The 21,259-nt window shown below is 43.2% G+C and overlaps 1 protein-coding gene across 2 annotated transcripts in view; it reads right to left on the bottom strand.

Annotated features, from left to right (window-relative positions):
• ano2a (anoctamin 2a) overlaps positions 1 to 21,259 on the bottom strand; it is a 43,161-nt gene that overhangs the window by 4,557 nt on the left and 17,345 nt on the right. For both annotated transcript variants that reach the window (XM_079873666.1, XM_079873667.1), the window contains 10 exons: positions 18,759 to 18,833; positions 18,477 to 18,678; positions 18,250 to 18,361; positions 17,444 to 17,501; positions 17,256 to 17,356; positions 16,866 to 17,017; positions 737 to 889; positions 576 to 628; positions 258 to 439; positions 53 to 158 (listed from right to left, as the gene is read on the bottom strand). In XM_079873666.1, coding sequence (XP_079729792.1) covers positions 53 to 158; positions 258 to 439; positions 576 to 628; positions 737 to 889; positions 16,866 to 17,017; positions 17,256 to 17,356; positions 17,444 to 17,501; positions 18,250 to 18,361; positions 18,477 to 18,678; positions 18,759 to 18,833 — 1,194 coding nt within the window. The remainder of the gene's footprint in view (positions 1 to 52; positions 159 to 257; positions 440 to 575; positions 629 to 736; positions 890 to 16,865; positions 17,018 to 17,255; positions 17,357 to 17,443; positions 17,502 to 18,249; positions 18,362 to 18,476; positions 18,679 to 18,758; positions 18,834 to 21,259) is intronic.

The following is a 21,259-nucleotide window of genomic DNA, read 5'->3' as shown; positions in this document are numbered from 1 at the left end:
TTTAACCCACAATGTTCCTTGAACAACAAGAAAAGCAGTAACAAAAACTGACCTGGAAAAAAATAACAAAAGCCAGGCGTGCAGCGAGCACAGACCAGTACTGTTTAGAAAGCTGGTAAGACTCGGGAGACCAGGGTGGATCTCGATAGTCTTTGTACCTATGAAGATGAGGAATTGTTCGAGGAGAGAGAATGATATCAGGTATGTAGGCGCGTAGAGTTCACATGAGTATGTGTATGCATGTGTGTTGTGTGTACCTGCAAATACGGAGTTGTCTGTCAAAATCAGTGTCATGTGGGGCAGTACCAGGTTTAAAGTTGCTTGTGTTGAAATAAGCCAGTGTGTGGTTGGTAAAACCATGCATGGTGCCTGTCTCACTGTACAAATACTGATACACCATCCGAGGAATGAACTCCGATGTAAAGGAGATCACAAATGCCTTGAGGGAATAAAGATAGAAAGAGGAAAAAAAACAGTCAAATATCTGCATGCAATGAGATAAATCATACAACCACCAGCAACTAAATATATATATATTTTTCATCATAAGTCACAATCTCTGTCTTAACACTCACATTAGTAATGACAGCAAACTTGCTGATTCCACTCAAGATGTTGTACCATATGCCTGTGAAAAGAAAGATAAATATGCAACAGTGTGAACTAGAATGAATAACAGTCATGTTAAGTGTAACCATGAGTAAAGTCTGTCCATATTTGCTGCTATATTTCATACCAATCTCTTTAGCACTGACTGCATCCGGTCGGCGTATTTCAGTGACGAATTTTGCCGCATCTAGTCGGATTTCAATGACGTTATTAAGCAGAGCGAAGACTGGTGCCAGCGGGAAGGAGGCCACAAAGAGTGTGACAAATCCATATTGAATAACTGCAGACAAACAAACACATACATCAGTGATCCATGTCCTTAATCAAACTGGATTCATTACAGGCATCTTTAAACACCATCGCTAAATCTATTTTAATAAACTAATATTATTAAGTATAGAGCAGGTGTTGGCATACATTTTATATTTTTTATATTTCTTGTTAATCACTGTGCCACTATGGCTTCCCACACAGCTGTGTGACTACAGTGAAGAATTACTGCAAGGATTACTAACTTATTTTGCCTTGCAGATGGGTGGGATTTCACAATACACAACTAAATAAAATAATACATGTAATATTTGCTCTCTCTCTGTTACAAAAGGTTACCGACCACTGACAGAGTCATTTCTTTCTTGATGCATTTATATTTAAATTATTTTTCTTTTCTTTTTTTTACCAAAGTGACAGAAAGTAAAGCAAAGGAAGTGTAGTGTTGCCAGGTATACCAGCACTACTAAGGTATCGCGATACTCTGCTTTTAAAAACAGTACAATTTTATTTTACTATTACCAGTACTTTAAGACAGTGTTTTAATAAGAGTCGCATTTCCTGAGTTGTGTCGACATGCGACAGCAGGGCTATGCTTCCACTCCCTGCAGGCACACTGACTATGTCAAACTTTATATCGTGACAACACCAATTAAGTGGCAGTCTTCACTGCGTACAATGCTTAAAGGGGTCATGAACTGAGAAATCAATGGTGAGAGATGTTGTTAAAGTGACTTAGAAATTGCTGATGCTATCCCATATGTGGATGGATCTTAACCAGTATAAGTTTGATAGCTATTAGAACCTCGTTGTATAAGAACCATTTTCCTTGAGCTTTTGACATATAAGAGGTTATCGTACTTTGAGAATTTCCTGCAAGTTTCAGAGCTGAAAACTTCCTTGTTAATCCAAAAACAGCTTTTATTGTAACCAAGCCCAGCAAACGACTCGTTGTGGAATGTGCCTATCTTGGTGAAAGACCGCCTCTGCAGAAGAGGATCAACGCCTACTTCATCACTGCAACTTTGGCCCCGCCCACTGACATGTTGGATCACTGGACTAAATACACCATTACCTTCCAAAGGATCCTAATGCTAGGAAAGTGGGGTTTTTTTTTTTAACAATGTGAATGTCTCAGTTGAGCATAATTTCTTTGTATTTGGTACATTTCGCAGTGGATTCTTTGGTAAATCAGTCGCAATTTCGGTCCAGGCTTTGCAAACAGACTTTTACAATATGGACTCAACAGTAATGTGACAACATGTAAGTAACAGTGTTAATTCTAATTCCTGATCTGTGGGCAGTGATTTCTGATATGTAATGATTCATGTACAGATTCATGTATCGCCATCACCTGCTTTCAGATGGAGCGGCATTTACAACACAGTGCCGTAGTTAACTGACAAGCTGAGCCATATTGCATTAATTATCGCAGGCGATACGTCCTCGATAATTAATGCAATATGGCTCAGTTTGTCAGTTAACTACGGCACTGTGTTGTAAATGCCGCTCCATCTGAAAGCAGGTGATGGCGATTTACTACTAATCAAGGAACCGGCTTTACTGACGAGATGCGCATAACAATCTCATGCGATATATCGCCCAGCCCTAGGGTAGGAAAAATGCCCTTTATTTCTAAATTATAAAAAAATCATACTAACATTATGAGTGCACCCCAGGAAACATTATGTGAAGTTCATAACATAATTTCGGGAGGAGTGAACCCATCTAATCAAATTAACTGCCGGAGCATATAAGCAGCTGCTCACCTTGCTCTGGCATAAGCTGTTTTGGCATCCCTCCACCTTCCCAGCTTCACCAACGTAATTTAGGCATCTTGTATGAAGGTAAAATGATGCCATAAAGTATTGCATGCGCAGGGTAAGATTTGTGAAAGTGTACATAAGATTGCAAGCGTAAATTAAATTTGCATGCGCAAGAGAAGATTTGTAAAGGTGTAAATCGCCTTTCAAGTGTAAGAAAAAAATATTTGCAGCATTTAACTGTTATTCGTAAGTGTAATTCATATATTGTGAAGCTGCAGCTTCATGCTAACGCAAAATAAATAGGATCTGTATTCCTCTGACTTCCATTTTTCCGCGCGAACACTTTTGGCACGGTTTTTGCGCTCAAATACGGCCAAAAGTATTGCAGGCCCGTGAACAGCAATTTGCGACCGAAAACAACAGAGTTAGGAACTGCAAAACAGATTCACTGCATAAAATCAAACTTTGTGTAAAAAATAAACTGTTGCAAATGTCTAAATGTGTGCATAGGGCAACAAAGTTCCCGAAATACCCGATTTGTACAGTTGCGTCTTTCTTTTACCTGCGCTTCCAGTTTTGGCACGATTCTCTCACTCATTGAGTTTTGCAAGCGCGAAGAGGAGGGCGGGTCCACCTTCTTCATGTAGCCAATCAGATGAGCTTCTCGCTGACTCTAGGTTTACTCTTATCTGATTGGTTCAATAAACACGCCAGTCACCAGAACACATCTTTATCTTCATTTGGCTCAGAAACCTTCTGGTTGCCGAAATGGTACTTTTAATGCACACATACATGTTAAATAAATAGATAAACAAATAAAGAAACAAATAAGTCATGATTGCTTAATAAGCTGTGCACCATAGGATGACTATATGAGTACATACTGAATTTCGAGCTGGTGTGTTAAAAAATTTTTTATCTGAACTACTGCATGCATAATTTCACCTGTCTACTGATTGGGGGATTCCACTATTATTATGTTACAATAATATTTTTTCGTGTGTTAAAGAGCATCTCTAAATTATGCACCATTTATCACCTGCAATGCCATCGTGTAACCACTAGATGGCTGTATAGCCCTATATATGAACATATCAAGACGCTGTATATTCCCTGGTTGCTGGGTTTTTATTCAGACATAATTAGTTACTTTTTGTCAAAGTTGAGTTTAAGTTGATTTAGTATCAGTTTTTCATTACAGTCAAATCTGGACACAAAGAAAGCATTTTGTTATTTATACTAGCTACATATAATAGCTTGATCAGTCACACGAAAGTAATCACTAAATCAGAATTAATATTGGCAGTGCGACCAAGACAATATTTCAAAATATGTAATTGAGTGTTAAATGCCACGAACAGAGACATGATGTGAAAAACACTGCATCAGAATTGTATTATTACATAAAGAATGGGTATTAAATGTTTTGATTGTAAAGTTTAACATCTGCTCAGTGGTGTAACTTTGCAATTATATAACATATCAAATTTCAATCCAGTAACGTTAACACCAGCTTGAAATTCAGTATGAATGTTAGTCAGCTTTAATCAGCCTAATGGTGCACAACTTATTAAGCAATCATGACTTAGTTGTTTCTTTATTTGTTTATCTATTTATTTAACATGTATGTGTGCATTAAAAGTACCATTTCGGCAACCAGAAGGTTTCTGAGCCAAATGAAGATAAAGATGTGTTCTGGTGACTGGCGTGTTTATTGAACCAATCAGATAAGAGTAAACCTAGAGTCAGCGAGAAGCTCATCTGATTGGCTACATGAAGAAGGTGGACCCGCCCTCCTCTTCGCGCTTGCAAAACTCAATGAGTGAGAGAATCGTGCCAAAACTGGAAGCGCAGGTAAAAGAAAGACGCAACTGTACAAATCGGGTATTTCGGGAACTTTGTTGCCCTATGCACACATTTAGACATTTGCAACAGTTTATTTTTTACACAAAGTTTGATTTTATGCAGTGAATCTGTTTTGCAGTTCCTAACTCTGTTGTTTTCGGTCGCAAATTGCTGTTCACGGGCCTGCAATACTTTTGGCCGTATTTGAGCGCAAAAACCGTGCCAAAAGTGTTCGCGCGGAAAAATGGAAGTCAGAGGAATACAGATCCTATTTATTTTGCGTTAGCATGAAGCTGCAGCTTCACAATATATGAATTACACTTACGAATAACAGTTAAATGCTGCAAATATTTTTTTCTTACACTTGAAAGGCGATTTACACCTTTACAAATCTTCTCTTGCGCATGCAAATTTAATTTACGCTTGCAATCTTATGTACACTTTCACAAATCTTACCCTGCGCATGCAATACTTTATGGCATCATTTTACCTTCATAATCTTGCTACTAAACTCATCATCCAAGCATTAGTCCCACTGCGGGGTATATCTAAGCTCGAGTTGAATCTGCATCCTCGAGCCCCTCCACTGCGGGACAGCAAGCCAAATACGCCTAACAGTTCCGGATTCTTCCTCTGCTATTCACTGTCGCTTATGCCGGTTCGTTGCACAATTTTAGCCCCTATTTTCATTCACAACAGTTTTGTGGAAAAAAAACTGAGGCAAATCGGTGCTTATTCACGTGAGTGACAATTGCGTAGTGTGAAGACGCAAGACGCAACCTGAGAGAAGCGCCAATGTGTTGTCGATGATCGTGAGACATTTAGAATGCTAAATATCTGTGCCCGGTTGCATAAAGCACCTTAAGTGTAATTTTTCCTTAAGTTTGCCCTTATGTTTCCCTTAAACCTAAGGGTGTTGCAGAAAAAAAAACCTTAAGTGTTACTTAAGGGTTTCTTTAAGTGAAACGTCATAAACACTCGAATTTCCCTTAAATGCTGTTTTTTCACTTAAGTAATCCCTTAAAAAGCATTAAGTGTTGCATAAAACTCCTTAACGGTCATGTGGGGCGGGCTGAGAGCCTTGACGTAGACACTGATTGTACCGTGGATGCGTAGATTTACTTCACATAATCTGCAAAAGTCGCGCACAGCAATGTTCACTCCGGTATTTCGCTCGATGGTTTTGTTTTCGCATCATACATGTGTTTACAGTGGAAGTTAGATGCGGCTGAGCATGCGCATAATACACGCCATAACCAAGCGTTATGTGAGTGGCTTACGCGAGAAAGAAAACGCTTTTCAATTATGCCATGCCAGACTCTGTCTACGAAGCAAAGCGAAGTAGCAGAGTTTGGTATTACCAGGCTAGCTCTTTCCCGTCATTTAAACGCAACGGTCAAGTTTCCATCCCGTCATGACCAGGAGGTCATTCAAACCAGTTTTTTTCAGAAAGCAGGTTTTCCTCGCATATGTGGTGTTATTGACGGCACACATATTAGAATGCAGGCGCCCCAAACACACGAAGACCAGTACGTAAACAGAAAAGTTTTGCGTATCTATGGCAACAACAGACTTTTATAACGTGAATCCAGGATCGCTGTCGTGAAATGTTTCCCTTACCTAAGAGAACACCCATATCCTGCTTGCTTCCAATTTCTTACACACCTATCGAACCTTCACTGAAAAATTATCGTTCAGAAAGTTTGAAGCAAATTACAATGACATTCGCGGGCTTCATTGCACAGGATATGCGCTGTGAGAAATGTGCGGTACGCTTGCAGTGTGTGGTCTCGCCCGCCGGTATTTTCCGTACAAATGCTCTATGAAGGCATCATTTATGTTGTTTGGAATGCAGTGGGCATATGTGTTAAAAATATGAATCTCACTGACAGAAGGCTGCTTTCAATTTCAAATACTTACGTGTGCTTTGTGAAGAGCGCTCGCACATGCGGCTGACTCTGTGTAAGTGGTTAAATGTACTTGCATTTCAAAATGCTTTATGACGCAAAATGAATGTGAACAGTTAGTTATGTCTTAAGGGATTAAACAGCAGGATTATATATTTCAAAAGAGATCTGTGCATAATGTGAATGCAGCTTATTAGATATCCCGCTGTCTATGATGTTATCAGTAATAATCAAACAACAGTAAAGCTGAGAGAGAAAAATCACTCGCATCTCTTTAATAGAAAACGTTCAGATATAGCCTACTCTTAAATACTGAAAGCACTCTGTTTATTGCTTGTAATATGTTTTTTTCCTATTCATTATTTACTAGCTTTTAAGTTTTTAATCACAGTTAATTACATGGCTTGGTTAAATTCCATTGTAGAATGCGGTCTGTTATTTCTTGATGCGGTCTGTTATGCGGTCTGTTATAACAGACCGCTGCGAAGTATAACACACCGTTGCCATGAAAAACAGAGCGTTGCTATGGACGCAGGATTCTAACCGTAGAGACGAAACGGACTATTTTTTTTAGCGGAAGCAATACAATCGTTTTTAAATCAATAACCTCCTTTTTAAATCAATATTTTGTGTCAAATTATTGATTTATTTGGTGGGTAGCCATGTAATAAACGGGATAATGTAGAGCGAGGCGGTTGTTATAGCGAATACAACCCCTTCAGGCTGATTCAAGACCCGATCAGCCTGTCGGGGTTGTATTCGCTATAACAACCGCCTCGCTCTACATTATCCCTTACATATCTTTGTAAATGTTAAAAAAAAATACAACTGATCATTGTTCTCTTACGAGAGGTTCTCTCGTATTGCGTAGTTACTACGCTACGGGAAAGCCTTTCTTTCTCGAGATACTGAAGCCAAAAATTATCCTTAATTTTTATAATCTTGTCAACGCAGTGCGGCAGCCTGCAGACCTAGGGCAGGCTTACTAGCGTGCCCATTGGCTGCCCTGCGGCAACTGCAGCAGCCTACCGCTGAGCCCTTGGCGTGACGTCACGACCAATGAGCGCGCTTGGCGCGCTTAATGCGTCACAGCCCGCGAAAAGGGGTGTGGCTTAGCGTATAAAAGCGGGGCTCGGAGGCTGCTTCTCTGATTTCTGTCTTTTCAGCGAAGCTCTACGCATCGCTGCTCTCTGAGGAAGCCGCCGTCGAAACAAGCGACCAGCACGCCGAGGATCTCAGCCTGAGGACGCCGGCCGCCTTCGCCGCCTTCAGCTTTCCCTGCCTGCTTCGCTATCCGGCGAATATATCCTTTTACTGCTCTGTGTTGTATGTGTTTGTGTGTTCGCCCCGCGACACACTTTGCATCTAAAAGAGCGCGAGGCGTTGTTGCAAATGCCTCGCTCATCCTGTGGCTCGTGCAGAGCCGCGCTCAGCGACGGAGACCGCCACGTGATCTGCGCTCTTTGCCTGGGTTTCGACCACGCAGCCCGCGCCCTTCACGGGCGGCTGCGAACAGTGTGAGGACTTGCCGATGTCGACCCTGCGGGCTCGACTCGCCATGTTTCACGATCCTCCACCTTCTCCGGCTGCCTCTTCCGGGCCGCGTAAGAAAAAACGCCGCTCTCAAAGGCCTTCCGAGCCGGTGGTTATAGCTGAGCGCTCGCCGGAGCCCCTCCCGCGAGCCTCGCTCTCTCCTTCTCCCCCGCCCTTCACCGACGCGCAGCGGCCGGCCTCTGCCCGCACTGCCGTCGCATCAGGGGGTGAAGCAGACCAGCTGCTTACTCCCCTCTGTCAAGCCGCGCAAACGGCGCCGCTCACAAGGGATGTCAGAACGGACGGTCACGGGCTATAGCTTCCTTTACGTTACAAGGAAGCTACCCCCCCCCCCCCGGATGACGCACGCCCTCTCCCCCTCTGTTCGAGCCGCGCAAGGCGCCGCTCACAAGGGATGTCAGAAGTAGACGGTCACGGGCTGGCTTCCTTTACGTTATAAGAAAGCTACCCCGCGTCTCGGTCGCGCGCGTCACTCTCCGGCCACCTCCGTTTCTCACACATTTCTCAGTCCCCTCCTAGCTCAGGCGACTAGAAATATCTATATTGCAGTAAACGAGCCTGTTGTTATACACGCACGCCTGCAAACAAACGATGTCACAGCACATAATGACATCTTCCCGCTCTCTCTCCCTTTGTTCGAGCCGCGCAACTGCGCCGTTCTCAAGGGATATCAGAGCGGACGTCACGAGCACCGGCGAAAGGAGGAAGAGAGAGTGATTTCGTCCCGCTTAGGCCGGACTTCCTCCAATCCTCGCATATTTCTCAGTCCCCTCTAAGTTCAGGCGGCTGGAAATACTAATACTGCAGTAAACGAGCCTGTTTTAATACACGCGCGCCTGCAAACAAACGCTCGGTCATATGCTCGCACTGACTGGAAGCTCATGTGTGCCCCTGTGGCTCAGTGGCAGAACATTAGGCTTCCGCACCAGAGATCCGTGTTCGAATCCGGCTCTGGCAGCAGAAAAACTTTTTTCTGCTTGCTTCTCCGAGTTCGCGGCCAGCTTTCTTACATACAGAAAGCAAACCCGCATCTCACGGGATACATATTTCTCAGTCCCCTCTAAGTTCAGGCGGCTGGAAATACTAATACTGCAGTAAACGGGCCTGTCTTAATACACGCGCGCCTGCAAACAAACGCCGAAACGAAACACGACGCTCGGTCATATGCTCGCACTGATCGGAAGCTCATGTGTGCCCCTGTGGCTCAGTGGCAGAACATTAGGCTTCCACACCAGAGACCCGTGTTCGAATCCGGCTCTGGCAGCAGAAAAACTTTTTTTTTTTTCTGCTTGCTTCTCCGAGCTCGCGGCCAGCTTTCTTACATACAGAAAGCAAACCCGCATCTCACGGGTTAAATATTTCTCAGTCCCCTCTAAGTTCAGGCGGCTGGAAATACTAATGCTGCAGTAAACGGGCCTGTTTTAATACACGCGCGCCTGCAAACAAACGCCGAAACACGACGCTCGGTCATATGCTCGCACCAACTGGAAGCTCATGTGTGCCCCTGTGGCTCAGTGGCAGAATATTACGCTTCTGCACTGGAGAACCGTGTTCAAATCCGGCTCTGGCGGCAGAAAAATATTTTTTTCTGCTGGCTTCTCCGAGCTCGCGGCCAGCTTTCTTACATTCAGAAAGCGAACCCGCATCTCACAGGATGGTGCTTGAGTATTTATGAGCGTCTAAACATATGAGCCATCAAAGCATTTGCTCTATAACGCCGATGGTGTTACAAGTGTAGAAAATGTGCCCACTCCCATGTGCTCACTGCTACACACAAAACACGGTCTCCCCGGTAACGCTCACAGAGCGCACTCTCATAAAGCGGACACATGCCGCTTGAGTACTAAGTGTAGTAAATGTGCCCACAACTCTGTGCTCACACCTAGCTGCTGCCCGCTCTATCACACAGTTACCCCGGGTTGCAGATCCTCTAAAGCTCACAAACATTCCGGCTCTGGCCGAAGGTGTCATAAGTGTAGAAAATGTGCCCACTCCCATGTGCTCACTGCTTCACACAAACATGGTCCCCATGGTAACGCGCATAGAGCGCTCTCTCATAAAGCGGACACAAGCCGCTCGAGTACTAAGTGTAGTAAATGTGCCCACAACTTTGTGCTCACACCTACCCGCTGCTCGCTCTGCCATTCAGTTACCTCGGGTCGCACACCCTCTAAGCTCCCAAACACTGGCCGTGTCATAAGTGTAAACTCTGCGCCCGCTCACGTGCACGCGCACTCACTTTTAGACATTACAATCCCCACGCCGCTTTCGCGCCAGGGGTGTTTGTCAGCAAATCGCGCTCCATCCTCTGGGACCGAGCTACCGAACGCTGTACAGCCGGCCAATACTGTTTACCAGCCCCCGTGTTCGAGCACCAGCGGCGCGCACGCCGCTCCATCCTCTCTGATACAGGTTCCCCAATCCCGCGCAGCGCGGCGATCTGAACCCAGAGACCATTCGACCCCTAGCTATGCATGCGGAAGCATGGGAAGCTATTCAGGGCGCGTCAGAATGGGTGCTGAGTACTATAAAACACGGCTATTCGCTTCAATTCGCTCGTCGCCCTCCGCGCTTTCAAGCACAGACGGAGACGAAAGTGAGTTCAGAAGCTGCGCACCTGCTTCAAGCTGAAATAGCGAAGCTGCTGCGCAAAAGGGCTATAGAACAGGTTCATCCTTCTCTGAGCGAGTCGAGCTTTTACAGCCGCTACTTCCTCGTACCCAAGAAGGACGGAGCGTTAAGACCTATTTTAGATCTGAGACATCTGAACAAAGCCCTCATGAGACGGCCGTTCAAAATGATCACAACCAGAAAAATCCTCGCGCAGATTCGCCCAGGAGACTGGTTTATCTCTCTCGATCTAAAAGACGCATATTTTCAGATCCAGATAACTCCCCGTCACAGGCCATTCTTGAGATTCGCCTTCAACGGTCGAGTATATCAGTACACAATCCTGCCCTTCGGCCTGTCTTTGGCACCCCGTACATTACGAAATGCATGGACACGGCTCTCGCTCCCCTGAGAAAACAGGGAATGCGAATACTGAATTATCTGGATGATTGGCTTATTCTAGCGCTGTCAGAGACGGAACTTGTGTCTCACAGAACAGCGCTTCTCAGCCATCTGGAGGATCTGGGTCTCTCGGTCACTGGACCAAGAGCTCGCTATCGCCCCGTCAGTCAATTTCCTTCTTGGAATAGAACTGGACTCGGTGGCTATGACGGCCAGACTGTCGGAGCAGCGCGCGCGCCGCATCCGCCTCCTCGCCGCATCCCTCCAAATAGGCAGCCGGGTTCCGCTGAGGACATTCCAGCGTATCCTGGGGCATATTGCCTCAGCTGCAGCAGCGCTCCAGCTGGGCTTACTGCGCATGCGCCCGCTTCAACGCTGGCTGAAAGCGCGCGTGCCCCACCGAGCCTGGGCGGCCGGCGGCTTGCGAGTCAAAGTGAATCAGAGCTGCATTTCAGCCCTGCAGCCCTGGCTGGCAGCCGAATGGTATCACACAGGAGTGTCTATGGGAGTGATTTCACACCGGAAAGTTGTCTCGACAGACGCTTCCAACCTAGGTTGGGGAGCGCTCTTCGAAGGCAGACCGGTCTATGGCCGCTGGTCAGACCAGGAGAATCTCCTACACATAAACTGTCTAGAGATGCTCGCGGTCGAGAAAGCGCTCAAACACTTCCTCCCATTCCTCCACGGTCACCATGTTCTAGTCCGCACGGACAATACATCGGTAGTGGCCTATGTGAATCGCCAGGGCGGTGTCAGATCAAAGACGCTCTGCACCCTGGCGGAACGCCTCCTCGTGTGGGCTCAGCACTCTGCGCTCGCTGAGAGCCGCGCATGTGCCTGGCCACCTGAACGAGGGCCCCGACAGACTGTCCAGGGACAACGTTCCCCCTGGGGAGTGGTCTCTACACCCCCAAACAGTCCAGTCACTGTGGCGCCGTTTCGGCAAAGCGAAAGTCGACCTTTTTGCGTCAAAAGACAACGCTCATTGCCCAGAGTTCTTCTCGAAGAACGAGGACGCGCTGGCCCAGACCTGGCCCAGCGGCCCGCTGTATGCTTTTCCCCCGGTCTCTCTGCTGCCTCAGGTCATCAAGAGAATCAGGGAAGCGCGCCACACAGTGCTCCTCTTAGCCCCATACTGGGAGAACCAAGCTTGGTTCCCGGATCTAATACAGCTGGCAGACTCAGCCCCCTGGCCGATACCGGTGAAGAGAGACCTTCTCTCTCAAGCCCGCGGCTCGATATGGCATCCCCATCCAGAGCGCTGTCTCTGCATGCGTGGAGCCTCAACGATTACACGCTGATCTGCCAGACGGGGTCATGAACACGATCATACAATCTAGAGCCCCCTCTACGAGGCGGCTCTACATGTCGAAATGGTCAGTGTTTAACAGATGGTGCACTGCTAAGGGGCTCGATCCACAGACATGTGGGGTATCGCGAGTACTGTGTTTCCTTCAAGAGTTACTGGACGCGGGCAGGTCCCCCTCCACGCTCAAAGTCTATGTCACGGCCATTTCAGCGCTCTCTGTTCAGAGCTGGGCCGCGCATTAGGAAGGAACGAGTTCGTCATCCGCTTCCTTAGAGGAGCCAGGAGGATGAACCCCCCGCGACCCCCCTCGGTTCCTATGTGGGATCTTTCACTGGTCTTGGAGGCCCTGAAAGCGCATCCCTTCGAACCCTTGGAAACTGTGGATATGAAATACCTCACGCTCAAAACCGTTTTTCTGATAGCACTGTCTTCAGTCAAACGAGTGGTGGAACAGCTCTTTGTTTCGTTTGGCGGGCGCACCAAGGGTCTCGCCGCCTCGAAACACAGCCTGTCCAGATGGATAGTGGACGCTATTGCTGCTGCTTATGCATCTAAAGACCTGCAGTGCCCATTGGGCATTCAAGCTCACTCCACCAGAGGCATGGCCTCGTCGTGGGCGTGGTCCAGCGGGATTCCCATTCATGACATTTGTGCAGCGGCAGGCTGGGCCTCCCCCTCCACATTTGTTAGGTTTTACAACCTGGATGTTCCCGCCTTGCAGGCGAAAGTGTTATCAGTCTAAGTCTCGCGTATGCCAGCCCACTATCTGTGCGCGGGCTACGTTGTGTGATTTAGCTCTACTGGTTGAGCTGCACTATACAGGGAATTGTCAGTTCGGACCGGCCGTGCCGCTCCTAACCCCCTAGTGTGTGCTTATGTACGGCGCTAGCCCTCTGTGGGCCGCCCGGCTCTCTGCTATCACGTTCCCCGGGCTCTCCCTGGGACTCATTCAGTGGATGCTGGGCGCGCACGGCGTTGACAAGGGTGTTCCCGTAGCGTAGTAACTACGCAATACGAGAGAACCTCTCGTAAGAGAACGTTTCGGTTACTAACGTAACCTCTGTTCTCTCTAGAAGAGGGAACGAGTATTGCGTAGCCCGCCGTGCTCGCGCCACGAGCTCATTCGCTTCATGCGACAGAAACCAGAGAAGCAGCCTCCGAGCCCCGCTTTTATACGCTAAGCCACACCCCTTTTCGCGGGCTGTGACGCATTAAGCGCGCCAAGCGCGCTCATTGGTCGTGACGTCACGCCAAGGGCTCAGCGGTAGGCTGCTGCAGTTGCCGCAGGGCAGCCAATGGGCACGCTAGTAAGCCTGCCCTAGGTCTGCAGGCTGCCGCACTGCGTTGACAAGATTATAAAAATTAAGGATAATTTTTGGCTTCAGTATCTCGAGAAAGAAAGGCTTTCCCGTAGCGTAGTAACTACGCAATACTCGTTCCCTCTTCTAGAGAGAACAGAGGTTACGTTAGTAACCGAAACGTGTGTTACTGAACAATAAAGAAATCAAAACATTTTCAAACAATATCTAGGCTAGGGCATGTTGTATTCCAGATTAAAATGTAAAAATAAATAGCCTATTAAGTCGTTAAGTATTTGGTGCTGCAATGAACGCAATTGCGAATACAAAAATATTAATGGCTGTTCAAAACATTTAAATACTGTTCAGAAACAGAAAGTAGTGCAGCTGCTTTGTTTACAGGGTTACCGGGGTAACGGCTGCATGTCTGTTGTTCCATCAGCGCCATCTGCTGTCAGAGAGTGAATGTGCATTTTCATTACGTCTCCTTCAGTGATGCGCGGGTCAATGTATAAACAAACCGCACCCGACCGACGTTTTCAACTAACCCGCCCGCAACTCGGACCGCAAAAAAAGAAAAAGAAAATATTGTACCCGACCCGCTTCCTGACCCGCATTTTTTAAAAGTAGTAAATGCTCATCGTAGCATCTTAATATAACTTAATATATTCTAATTTTGTCAAGAATTATAAAAAATCGTCAATAAGCTCATAATTTGTACTAAAATAGTCTAAATGTTTAGTTTTAAAAACGATTTTAAAAAGCTGGCTATGTCTATTTTGATGTTTCTGCGCAAGTTCAGCAGACAGTGAGGTTCGGGTTTGTTCCGATCAGAGCTCGTGAGCGGAGAGCGCATTTCTGAATATCCCACTCCGCTCACTCATTCCGCAGGGTCGCTCGCTCAACCCAGAATGGCCAGCTGGTTCGAAAATATGTGGAATAAGGGCTGCCTCCGACTAATTTTTTTTTTCTAGTCGACTAGTAGTTGTTCATTTAAGCCATTCGTGGACAAATCGCCCCTTTATATTAATTTAATTACTTAAATAGGCTATAGCCTACAGGATAATAAGCGTTATGACCGCACGCTTAAAGCTTGCCACAAAGAACCGGTTAAAGTAATGATTATGAATGTGTCTAAATTAGCAAGGAGACATTTAATTGTTTAGTAATAAACTGGTGTTTTCTGTGTCGCTGCAAAGATGAAGTTGACGATGCGGAGATTGCGGACTCGCCATGAACGCCAGAGAGAAATTACATAATCAGAGAGTAGCCTATTTATTTTGGTTTGAATATTTTCGCTTAAAAGTAGACATTTCAAGCTTTCTGTAATATATAGCCTATATTTCTCAAATCTGTGAGGCACAAGCTGAGTTTCGGCGCCCTCCAGTTCACATGCAATGCAAGTGATCGTGCCGGCGCCTTATTACATTGTCTGCTATATATTTGCGTCTTATTTATTAAATACGGGCAATTGATGGATAAAACATTGATCAAAATTAAGATACGATTTATACAAAACGAAAATCTTTTAAAAAGAGTTTTCTATAAAACAAAACTTAATGAAGTCGTCAAAATCATGTGTTACCAAAAACAGCGCCGTTGCTAGGAGGGCGTCAGCGCCTCTGCCTCTCAGCGCCTCTGCCTCTCAGCGCCTCTGCCTCGCGAGTGGATGATAGCCCTGAAGACGCCTAGCAATGATATACCTTTAGTGGTAGTATACCTTTAGTTAAGTTATACCTTAAGAGTCTTCGTAACGCGCTAAGAGACAACGTTATCGGAAAATGCAGCCCAGGTATGACGCGTATGATGCGTAATGGAGATTCCAAAGCGCTCTTCTTTGGTCAGGACCATGGAGAGCGATCGTGGATTTACTTTTAACAATGCACCAAAATATTTAAAGAGCATCAAGCTATTAAAATCTATATTATGTATACGCACCGATAATATAACAGTAGGCTATATTAGTCAATATTTTTTTTATTAGGTTAAGCAGTGATTGGATAACGTTTTTTTTTTATTTAACGTTTAATTTAAGGCCCACCCACTGGCCCATCCAAAACTGGAATCCTGGCGCCGTGCCTGGTTGGTTGTGCCAGTTTTGTGGTTATCAAATGTGTAAATAGCATCGCAAGAAGTACACATGACAAAGCCAGCACTTTGGTCATCATCTTTCATTATTTCGGCAAATGTCTCCCACACTTTGCTCTTTCTATTTGTGTATTTGTGGAGCTTCCACTCCGCAGTCTTCACCTTTTCTCTTGCCGCCTCCATCTCTACCTGCAGACTGAGCTCGTGCGTCATCTTCGCACCAATTATTTAGCCAATAAAGTGTAGGCCTATGTATTTCATAGAAAATTGTGTCTAGTACTATATAAATTACAAAGGTTTAATTGGCATCTTTATTTCAAACGACTCGACCGACCGCGACCCGAATATCTTTAAAAATATTTTTGGATGACTCGTAACCGCGGGTGACCGCAGGCACCCGCTCATTTTGGATCAACCCGCGCATCACTGGTCTCCTTCACTCGTTCTACCAATGCTTCTCATGTGGGCTTGTTTACATCAGAGTGTGCGTGCCTATTTGACGTAGCAGTGTTGTGCATTTTAACCAGTTGATGGGAAAAGTATTCTTAAAATACATTCTAAAAATCTGAATAATTTGTAATAAATAATTATTCACTGTATTTTAAAGTGCCCACAATAACAATATCGTGCATGTTCATTATCGTGATGCATTGTATATCCATATACCTGCACATGTCTAATGTGAACAAGTCTTTAGTGTAAACTTGTCTATTTTTAAACAAATTAAAATGTAATTAAATCAGAGCCAGGATTACTTTAGCAAGATCTTGCTTTAACAATTTAGACTAAGCTTCTTAGTTGTCCAGGCTACTAAAAGCAATGTGACAATTCAGAGTGCAAAACCTAACATTAATTCTGATTGGACAGAACCACCCAGAGTTGAGGTCTATCATCATGATGTGACTAACAATTATACTTAAGTTATTTTACCTCAAAACAAAAACTGTCAGAGCCAACTAAACGGCCTTCACATTTTACTTGAATGATGTGATGGAGCGTGTCATTATATTTTGAAGAACTATTGGGAATAAAGTAAAACCTTGAGCCACAACACTGTCATTAAAAAGCCAAATAAGGCTTTCAAGTTATGTACCAAGCACATAGTTATGACATGCTGCTAAACATTAACAAGTAGAATAATGAAAACGATGCACCAAACATAGCAGTCATTTGAACAAATTATTCAGTTTGAGCATGTGATACTCACCCATCTCCATGTACTCTGGGCTTAAACCCTCATATGGCTCCAGATCATAGTCCAAATCCCAGCGCTGCGGTTCTCGTTTAGAGTCTTTGTCCTCTTCATCTGCCGATCCATCTTTCTCCTCCTTATATGTGCGATACATCTTCTTCAGCTTCCTGTAATGTCAAGCCGAATGTCAGCTCAGCTGTGTCATTTTAAAACTAATACTTCCTGCATTACACACTGTGCACTGCTTTGGTAATGTTAAACAGTGTTGAGAATCAAAATTTAATTGAACAAGAGAGTTAGGGGCTTCCTTTAATAGACTGGGGGTACTTTAAGGAATCAAAGAAAATTAGCAGAGAGACCACAGGGAAGACTTTGCGTGTGTATACAGTATGTGTGTCCACTTACGGAATGGCAATTTCAAACACATTATTCTGAATAAGCTGCTTCCCCAGCATAATGATTCCCAGCTGAATACACACTTCAATAAGACAGCCACCTGGAGAACACTAGACAAAAAACACATGTACATGCAAATAGTTTGTTACATTGTGCTAGAACACTGAAGACAAATATATTGTTGTTTTAATAATTACCTCTTCCATGCGGAAATCCTTAAAGACATAAACATAGTCACCAGGACGACCGGCAAACCTAAATTAGCACACCAGAGTTATGAGAGTTATTTTAAAATATTCACAGGATTAAACTAAGCTAACCCAGAAATTTAGCATTTTGGCGTTAGACATTGATGCCACATATACTACACAGTGAGAAACTACATCTATATAGACATACAACACTACATGTAACACACAGACAGCACAAAATAAGTTGTTATAGCATGGTAATACGCATCTGGAAATTTATTAATAAAATATGTTAATATTTTACACAAATAATTTATAGAAAAAAGCTTTCATTCAAATGCACGACATATGACTCAATAATTATGTAAAAGAGCACGGAAAATATAGTAAAAAATCAAACTAGAAAATAGAAGAAAAAAATTGAAAAGTACTCTAGAGTATCTTTTTTTTCTCAAAATGTTTGTGATTTTAGGTAAAAAATGTTTAGCTCATATAAAATGTTCTTATGAAACAAATGCTCACTGCAAAGTGATATATACAATATAAACAACATAAATAACTTTCTCAACAATGCAGTACACAGGACAGACACACAACACTACAGTATACAGTATAAACACACAACACTACAGTGAGACAAACACTACAATATACAATAAACACTACTGCAGTAAACACACAACTACACTGCAACACACTGGACATGACAAACGGTAACAAAGTACATTATAATAATCCAATTATCATAGCTCTCAACAGAGACAGAACGTCACAATGGTTTGGGTGGGTATGCTAATGGGATTCCATTTTACCTGCCCTTAAAGAAGGCCACATAGAAGACAGGTGCAAATGAATTCATGCTCTTCAGCAAAAAAGCTTTCAAGATCACATGTTCCTCAAATGTCGATTCAGTCTTTGGAATCTCTGCAAGTTAACATCATTAACATCATATTCATAACAATCATCAGTGTTAATCTTTTAAGTAATTTAAGTCATTTTGTTTTTCTCCAAATTTCATCTTTTTGTCATGTAAACACACCAAGCTCTGTAATCCAGGCCGCTATAGCGCCGTAGATCTCATCCAGCACCAGAACCACCAGCAAGTTGATGATGACAGCAGTGGTTGTCACGGTAACACGCACATTAGCCTTGGCCTCGTGATCAGGGTTCATTGACATAACAGCAAACACAATGATGCGGTAGAGAATCACTCCGGACACGGCAGAGAACGTGACCCCAACCTGAGAAAACAGATCAATAAGAATTTTGACAATGTAAAAACACTAATGTGACACATGCTCTTTTTAGGAAAGGTACCCACCATAAGGAGGATAGAGGATATGTTGATGCAATATCCTGGCAGCCGGTCAGTCCATGACAAAGACTCTGAGGCAAGCTACAAGAACAACAGCATGTTACTCCATATGCTCACCATATCAGACACATGAAAACACTATCTACTGAGAGAAAACAATACATTAATTAATTTTTTGCGTGATACTGATAAGCAATAATAATTTTATGTTATGTTAATAGCCAATATGATGGCCCATACTATAAATATATACTATTTTGCCCTTTTTTTAACAGAACATCAACAATGTTCACACTAAATCTCTTTCTGGCAAATCTGGCATCAAAACATTATAGTGTACTGTCGAAATAATTATGTTAACTGTTTTTGTAAAATCAATAAATAAAAAATAAAATAATGTGTGTGTAAAAAAAAAATATATATATATATGTACAGACATGTATAATATACTGTATATACATTTAATAATATATATACACACACATATATTATTTAAAACACAAACTTTTATGTTAATGTGATTAATCGCAATTAATCGATTTGACAGCACTAAAATAAACAAAGATGAATAGTTAAAATAGCATATATTGGAAAAAAAAATAAAAAAATAAGAAGAATAAAAGCCTGTTCACACCAAGAATGGTAGCAATCACGATAACTATTTTAGCATCCACACCAATGGTCTGAGCTGCTCTTTACAGCAGAATGGATTTTGAATGGCTTTCTGAAAGTGATTCCAGTGGCATTGTTCCTCTGTGGTGTTACTGTTGTACTGTTTCAATTGCGATGTGGACTTCCCTATTCTCATAGAATTGGAACGATTATTAAAAATGTGTAGTTATCGTTATCATTGTAGTTCTCATCTGTGTTGTGAAAGGGCCTTAAAACTGAATATTATATGGATTTTGCTAATAAAATGCTATCGTTTTCAAAACTCGTTATCAAAAACTTGCACTATGAAACCTATTTTAAAGTTTGCGTTCTCAGGTCACCAAAACGCAGTTGTCACGTAAATGAACGGCCAGAACGCATATAAAGTTTTGAGTTGAAAGCGGTGTCGTGTAAACAGCCCCTAAATTAATAACTAATGGTTTTTACAACGAAAATTAATCAACGCTGAACTTAATTAAATTGGACAATGACTTTCTTCTAGAGCTGCTGTACAGCAAAAACAATCTATAGGGGCTTTCGCACCGGGTAGTTAGGATAAAAATATCCTAATTATTATAAAAACTCCAATAGGAGTTCTGTACTGTTTCTTCAGAATTTTGTCAAGAATCCAATTATTTGTTAAAAAAACCTTTTTCAGTAATTTTCTATACACTAAAATCAGAGATGATATTCGCATGATATCGGGAATTGTGATTTCCAAGCTTGAAAATGTCTATTATTAAAATCTTAAAGACATGGAGAAATCATTGTTTTATCATGAATATACATTTTTTTATAGTTATACTTTTTGAGGGTACAATCTTTCTAAAATTATTTAAAGAATATAAGTAATAAGTATATAAAGTACTTATTAATTTATCATCACAAACAACTTGGAAAGTTATGGGAAAATCATGGATCAATTACAATTAATCGGTCAAAATGTGTGGGAACAATCTATAGGGGCTTTCGCACCGGGTAGTTCTAGGAACTAGCCACCAGGGTGGTTCCCCGAGAACTAATGGTTCCCTTAGGAACATTTTCCTTTTTGCATTCGCACCGCCAGTAGGAACTCTGAAGTGACATAAGACGCGATTGTTATTTGACGATGCTGAGAACCCCAGAGCCTGAGCACACCGTGCTCGCATTCTCTGTGTTCATTAGTTTACGATCTGTCTAACAGTCCTGTCTAATACGTTATTAGATAGAACTGTTATACATAGAAAGACAATATATGAAAAGGAATTAGCGTATGCTGTGTGGATTATGTCCATTGTTGCTAGCTTAGCTTGGATTTTCTCCTTCGCGTAAAGTTTAAGAGGCCCACCTATCACTGTTTACCATGTTCGTAGAGTTAGTTTCTGGAGTAAATATATAGGCTATAATCTGTGTTTACACAGCTTTTTTAAAAATGGCAGGTGCTGGTGTTCCGCGTGTGTTTCAGCCAGTCAGCGAACACTAACGTCACGTAAAGTTCCTATAGTGCTGGTTTAGACCCTACTCTAGGAGCTAAACTAGTTCCTCCAAAATGAGTTCCTAGAACTAAAATCGTTCCTAGTTCCTGCTGTGTGAACACGCCAAAAAACGGGTACTTGCGCCAATAGTCCTAGGAACTATGAAAAGGTTCCTCCGGTGCAAAAGCCCCTTTTGTTGCATTGAATTCCTGTTATCACTGTAAATGTGCTTTGAAACCATTCTGTATTGTAAAAAAGCACTATATAAATAAAGGTGACCGGATTTGACTTTAATCATAAAAATATGGTAATATTGACCATTACCAATTTGGCTTCCGATATACAGTGTAATGTAGCTGGCCATATTTAAAAATGAGTTTACAAAATCCACAGCGGTATAGC

This window comes from Squalius cephalus (genome assembly GCF_949319135.1).
Source record: "Squalius cephalus genome assembly, chromosome: 6".
Lineage (NCBI taxonomy): Eukaryota > Metazoa > Chordata > Actinopteri > Cypriniformes > Leuciscidae > Squalius > Squalius cephalus.
This window is presented reverse-complemented; position numbering and strand designations above follow the sequence as displayed.